This window comes from Ceratina calcarata, unplaced genomic scaffold (genome assembly GCF_001652005.2).
Source record: "Ceratina calcarata isolate Rehan_Ccalc_2016 unplaced genomic scaffold, ASM165200v1 scaffold81, whole genome shotgun sequence".
Classification (NCBI taxonomy): Eukaryota; Metazoa; Arthropoda; class Insecta; order Hymenoptera; family Apidae; genus Ceratina; species Ceratina calcarata.
The window spans coordinates 492,844-499,933 of NW_017179422.1; the positions used below are offsets into that span (position 1 = coordinate 492,844).

A 7,090-nucleotide genomic window follows, 5' to 3' on the forward strand; every position below is an offset into this window, starting at 1 on the left:
ACCTTGGAATTTCGGATTTTAATTCATCGGAATTCATGTATTTTAATTTTTGCTTTTGAGTAATGCGTATTAAATTTTTTAGGAAACGTAGGAGGAGCATCCGTTGCAGCGGCGAAAGAAGAAGGAGAGTCGATAATATTGTTACCGGCAATAGAAATCTCATCAGCTGCTAACAAAACTTTGTTAGAAAGTTGATAACCGCCTACTATGATCGTGTGGTACGTTCTTTTCACGCATTATCTTATTTATCATCACTATCATCACTCTTAGAGGAATCCTGGTATCTTATAATAATAGATTCTTATCTATTGAAGGTTTCCTCCGCAATTTATCCTACAGTGTTAGAGCGAAACTATTTAGTTATTTCAAACTAGCGTGCATAAGTTTCAATATTCAAAATGGGAATTCCTGGACTAACTACGTACATACATGATCATTCCGATCGTTACTTGCGGAATTATGAATTACATGATACATATTTAGTGATCGATGGTATCAACATAAGTTGTCGAATGTTTAAGTTATATATGGACGCAAGATGTAATTCTGCATTCGGCGGCGATTATGATAGTTATGCACGTGCTGTATCAATCTTTTTCGACGATCTATTAAAATGTCGCATAACACCGTTGGTTTTGATTGATGGTGCCAACGAGGATAAACAATTAAGGAAAAGCATAGTAAGGAGAAAAGAGAGAATGCAATCAGCTTCGCGGTTTTCTCTGTCCGGTCAACATAGAACAGAAATTTTCCCCTTATTACAAGTTGATGTGTTCAGAAGTGTGATGATAAAGAAGAACATTCGACACGCACAGTGTCTATTTGAAGCTGATAATGAGATAGCTGCAGTAGCAAAGATCTTAAATTGTCCTGTACTTAGTTACGACTCGGATTTTTATATATATGGATCACAGTACATACCATTTAACACATTGGATACTTGTGTAGTTAGTCATTCAAGGGGGAAAGGATATGTAAAACGTTGTAAAATTTATAAAGCTGAATATTTACTAAATTCATTTAGAGGTTTGCATGAATCGATGTTACCATTGGCAGCAATTTTATTAGGTAACGATTATGTTGAACGTGGAACATTCACGAACTTCTTTCGTCACATGGACATAAAAAAAATACCAGGAAGAAAATATAGAGAGAGCATGATTACAGCAACTTTTACGTGGCTAAGCAAGTACACCTTGAATACAGCTATTACCAGGATTTTAATCACATTACCCGAACCTTCGCGACGAAGCATGTTGAATTTAATAGAGGACATTATTAACAATTATATAAAGACATCAGCTGAAATACTTATACCATTAAGATTCCCAACAGATTACATCACTCGTGTAAAGACGCAACATTTAAGCAGAAGTTTTAAATTTGATGGAGACATTAGTATTTCAACATGCATAAAACAAGCTTATGAAGGAGAAAAGGACGAGGTCCGCATGGAGGAAGATTACGATGTATTTGAAGTAATGAGCACAATAAACGAATCATTGCCACAAAATGAAGCCATCAGTAATTTGCCGGAATGGTTCGTAAACGAATATCATCTGGGCAAACTTCCATCGTATTTCATAGACTTAATAGTTCACAGATTGTATATATGTCCTATACAAATTGAAAATGATGATTATCCTTCGAGCAGTATAATAAGTTTAAAGATCGTTAGCGTTATTTTTGGATTTCTAAAATCAGCGATAAATGACGAAGTACGTTACATGAGGTACGTGATCAGAGATAAAAATAGAATTGTAATACGTGAATTACAATGCATAGAGACAGTAAACTGTTGTAAACTTCCATCTTTAACCAATCTTAGAGAAATTCCATTAAGTTTACGAAGGGAGATTTTAAATGAAACTTTGGGGATTAACGATGCAGATGGTATAAAGGAGCTTCCACCAGAGTGGAGGTTGTATTTTGGATGTATTAAATACTGGATAAGGGAGCAAGAACCTATTGTATTCCATAAATCTAATGTATACGCTATATGCATTGGTATGATATTTCATATAATAGATTCTAAGATCGGGTTATACAGAACAACCGACACTTTTGAAAAGAGAAAGGGTCAAGTAATTGAAGCTATAAAACAGAAAAGAGCGAATAATTATCAGCCGTACTACACGACGAATGGTACAGTTATTGAAGCCTACACCGCAATCGACTCTGAGGACTGTTACTTAGCCGCACCATTTTTCATTTCTCATTTTAGACTAGATGAAAAATTGCTTTCGGATCAGAAAATATTTAATAGATCTATAGTGCACGCATTTGTAGAATTTCAGAATTGTTTGAAACATGCCATGAACCTGAATGCGTTATTAGAGTGTCCCTATCCACAGACCATAATCGCCACTTTCTTTAATGGTACTCTGTTATATAANTACAGCCTACTTTAATACATAGCCATGCTGAGAATAAAATGGCAACAGCGCGAGAGTCCAGATTTCGTGTAGTGCAACCACAACCGACTGTGGTGGCAAGAAGAGAGTCAAAGAGTCAGCTATGGTTGCACTACAGGAAATTCGGACCCCCGCAGTGTTGCCATTTCATTCTCAGCATGGCTATGTATTAAAGTAGGCTGTAGCGGCTGTAGTGGTAGCAAATACGAGAATTTAAAACTATTATCCAATAACTCCATGAAAAACTTAATTTTCCACTTTTGTATTACCAACATGAACAACAATGTTTAAGATTTACCATGAACTCAACATTGAAGATTCTGTTTCTACAATGTATATAACGAATTACGCTATTTTGTGGATATAACAACAATTCAGAAACTAATTTCAATTAAACACTGATATTCATTGAGATATTAAATGCCAATTACTTTTATTCCTACTTCAAATGCAAAATATGGTGTGCACTAATGAAAATAAAGTAATACAAGTGTGACAAAATTTGAAAATGATAGTTATTCTCTTTCCGAAGTACGAATCTTGAATTAAGTATAAAGTTGATAATATCAACGTTCTACGATTACCTATTACCTATCGTGCTGGAAAAAAGCATCGGCACCGGCATCGGTGAGCCTGAAGGTCGGTACACTCCGGAACAGTCATTCTGTGGGATTTCATGAATCTACCTTGCCGGTTCGAGCCCTCTTGGGCCCTTTTTTCGGGCCGCGCGTTAACACAGGCGTTGCCACTCTTTAGTAATCTCTCCTCGGATGTAGCATCAAGGACATCCCGGTATAAGATCGATAATGCTGGCATCCTACATTTATCTATTGCCTACGGTGTCAAACTGGTCCGTGTGTCAACCATTTACCGACTTCTTCGATGCGATTACCAACTGTATTTTCAACCCCATTGAACCTCATTCGCTATCCCAACAATTACATGGGCACTTTAGCAGTATCTCTTCAGTGGTATGATGTTATAACATACACAGATTGCATAGTTTTTATAATTGAAAAAATAACTCGTACGTATCATCAGCTGGCATTCATAGACTGACAAATGTGAATTATTTTTTAGTTTTATTCTTAGATTGCGTTACTCTACAATTTTTCTTGTGATTTGTAATACCTTGTCTTGTGGTTTGTAATGAAGTAGGCTTGGCCTGAAGACAAAAAAATTTACTAAACTTTTATCAAACAGAAATGTATTCAAAATAAATAATCTATGAATGAACATAAATTTATATTCCATGCAAAACGATTATCGTCTTGGAAAAATTAATTTCAATAAAGACTGTAATGCTCAGTTTAACATCGAGGCGATACACGAGAGCAGAGAATATCGATATGTACCCTTTTCGAAATTCAAAGCCCGTTTGTAGATGTGGTATTGCTGTGATTCGAGAACGGCCTTTTATGTACATCTCAATTATCGTTATGTAAATTGACTCAGTTTCATGATGTGTGTTCTGCACGGGATGAGCATGAACACGTTCAAGTCTTCAGGGTCTATTGATGCGAGAGTCTATCGAGGGGATTCCAATTGGATATAGGCAAGACCTACCGATTTTTAAACTTCGATTTGCAAATAAAAAGAATCAACTCCCAAATACGAAACAGGAAAATGATTGTCGATTTTTGTAAATGGAATTACATATTTACTAAATACATTCACGCGTACAGAACGTTAATGAGCAATTTCTGATGGGTCACGCGCTCCAGACGGCCAATTCTCGTATTTACTGTAGGCAAAGGGATAAGCCGAAGGCGGATTATCGCAAGTGGTCTCGTCGCATCTGTCATATACAACGCGCGTTATTATTTCATTTCTATACACATCTTTCCCATTGCCGGGATCATGCTCGATCCATGCGAATCACCGTGTAATCTCACAATCGGATTATCTTTACAGAACCGTGAACGAAATCGAATCAGCGCGTGTCGACAGATACGTTGGCCCAATAAATACGTATACTTCCTTGATATCGGTGGAAGAAGCGAGAAAATGGAAAGGAGACCAACTGCACTGTGAGAGGAAACGATTACGATCTCATTTTAGCAGCGATAATATTCTTGATGTGGTAGTGTCTGATTTCAAAGGGGTAGTCCAATCTTGATCCTTGAAAAGCCGCAGACTTGTCGCGCCGTAAGAAGTATAGCACAACACGTTTTTTCCATTTTCATTTGTCGGAACGGTAAAAAGTGGCGAGAGGCAGGGGCGGAAGGGGTACAGAGGGTGGGAGCATTGGGGGTGCAATTCATATTTGTCCGTAGGCAGCAGCGGAATTGCACCTTTAATCAAGATTTCTACCAATTTGCGAGCGCCGACGGCGCGAAGACAAAGCCTATTGTTGCCGTAACTGGTTGGGGCTTCAAGTGTTCCAACGCAACGGTGAGAGCCCAATGCGCGTGTATACCGGGTGTACGTTCAGGCGGTAATCAGTAAATCATACAATTGATCAATCGAAGGAAGTACCATTCCGGGACGGGGTTCTGGAATGTTTCCTGCCGCCGTCGGCAGGGTAAGTTTACGAATCGAACCTGAAAATGTTTCAGCTCGCAATTTCATGTATCTTGATCAACTATTAGAGTCAACAACTGAAGAATCTGAAAATGAACGACTCCATAAGGGAAGCATAATTGGAATATATCCGATACTGATGAGCGAACTCATTAAATATATTTACAAACGAGTCGAACAGATTCGTTTGAGAAACGGAAGAGCTGCATATATGAGAAAGTAGGCACACCCGTTATCCTCAGAACATACACGCGCCTTCGCCGGTCTCTGTCGGGCCGGGAGTTGAGAAGAGTATTCTGGAGCGGAGGCTGACGCTCAGGGACTGCCAAGCTAGTCGCTTCGCATCCCAGAAGTCCCTACCCTACCGTTTGCTTCCGGCTAAGCCCGTTGCCACCACGTCCCAAGCAACTTGAAGCCACTCGTACTTCTGTTTGTGTTTGCTAATTGTGAATTGTCTACTTCTTGCCGGTGGCCCGCGTGTACGCCAGCCGGAGAGATAGAGAGAAAGAGGAAAGAAGAAGGAAGACGGAAAGGGAAGAAAACGGAGTTAGAACGGGAAGAGAGTATCGTGGTTCTGAACAGGAAGAAAAGAGACCGAGGAACGGGCGTGCGTGCGTATAGAAAACGTATAAGCCGCATGCGAATCAAGACGAAGTGAGCCAAGCTGCGAGCATATCGTCTACGGAATGCTCAGACTGAGGAAAAACCATCCCTCCTTCAACCCCCGTAGGCGACGTAGCGTGGTCTACTACTATCCCTCCATTCCTTACACCCACTAGCGACGACTACTCCTCACCCCTTAGCCCTCCATTTCCCCGTTGCCCCTCGGAGATACTCGAGTTTACCTCACTAGTCACTGCTTACACGAGTGCTACCCACCAAGAGACACCCGCGAGCTAGAGGATACCAATTTTTAGTCATCCTCTCTGTTTCTCTTTCCCTCGAGGTAACGTGACGGCCTCTCAAAGAGACTGCATGGACTTTAAAACGGGAAATTCTCCTTTCGCCGAAATTGATCGTTTCGCTCTCTTCGGGTATAAATAGTTTGGCAAGATTCAGATAGATGTTCTCGGTGAAAGAGTACAATCGGGCAAAGGGTAACCGTAATTTCGATATCAATCATTTGCACAGGTGATAATGAACCAATTTCCGATGTCCCCGTGGCCGTATCGCCTCGTTATGAAAGAAAACCAAATCATGGCGCATTATTGTACAGAATATATGTTGGCACACCCTCCATTGGGTACTACCGGACTGCTCGGTCGAAATATACCCGGTCTCTCCAGAGACGAGGGACATATTGTTTGGTTCAGTAATTCCTCGCGTTATTTCCCGTGTTTGCTTTTTATCATTGTAAACTGATATATTGTCCGGGGTAACTCCCCTTCGAAGTTGCCGCGGACGGTTCGCTGGAAAGAGAAACGGCGAAGGGTAACGAAACGAGATGTGGACACAATCCGGTCGGGTCCAATCCACGGAGTTTAACTTCGCGGGCCAAGCGGAAACGAGATTACTCGTCGACACTCCTGCGGTTGCTCCGGTCGACCGAGACACGAACGCGAATACGCGTGGAACGCTGGCTGACAAACAATAAAAGTCGCACAATGCAGATGAGAAATTGAAATTGATCGTTTCAAGAAGCGTAACAGCCGAACGTCTCTCTCTCTTTTTTTTAACAGTTTTTCGTACAACGTGATCGATGGACACGTTTTTACGGAGAATCGCCGATATCGAGATATAAATTTTCTCTTGTCTCTCGAGTGCTTGCGTATGACACTGCCTCGGACACGTTCGTAGCGTAACAACGCGGCACGTGCACCGCGGCAAACTCGTCGCGAAGCAAACAATGAATTAAGCTTTATACCCCTCGCACTCCAGCCTCGAATAAAACCTCCGCCAATATAAGGTTTGTAAATACCGCGTGGCTCGCGCGCTAGAAATCCCTTCATAGAGTTAATGCCTTCCTAGTCCAATGCTACGTAAAATCTTTTTAATATCCGTGTAAAAATCCCGATGGCTGAAACGAATGTTCCAGCGCTTACTTAAAAATAACTGAATTTTTTCCACATTTCTTTATCACTATTTCAGGAAATACATTGTTAGGTTAGCGAAGAAGGGACAAAGGTGATCTTTCTACGATGTAGTGTAACCAT

The 7,090-nt window shown here is 40.6% G+C and overlaps 1 protein-coding gene across 1 annotated transcript; it reads left to right on the plus strand.

Annotated features, from left to right (window-relative positions):
- The first annotated feature begins 36 nt into the window (after positions 1-36).
- LOC108631085 (protein asteroid-like) lies at positions 37-2,411 on the plus strand. The gene is made up of 2 exons (XM_026818592.1): positions 37-1,732; positions 1,829-2,411. Exons 1-2 carry the CDS (start codon positions 399-401, stop codon positions 2,409-2,411), a joined length of 1,917 nt encoding a protein of 638 aa, XP_026674393.1. The 5' UTR covers positions 37-398.
- The last annotated feature ends 4,679 nt before the right edge of the window (positions 2,412-7,090 follow it).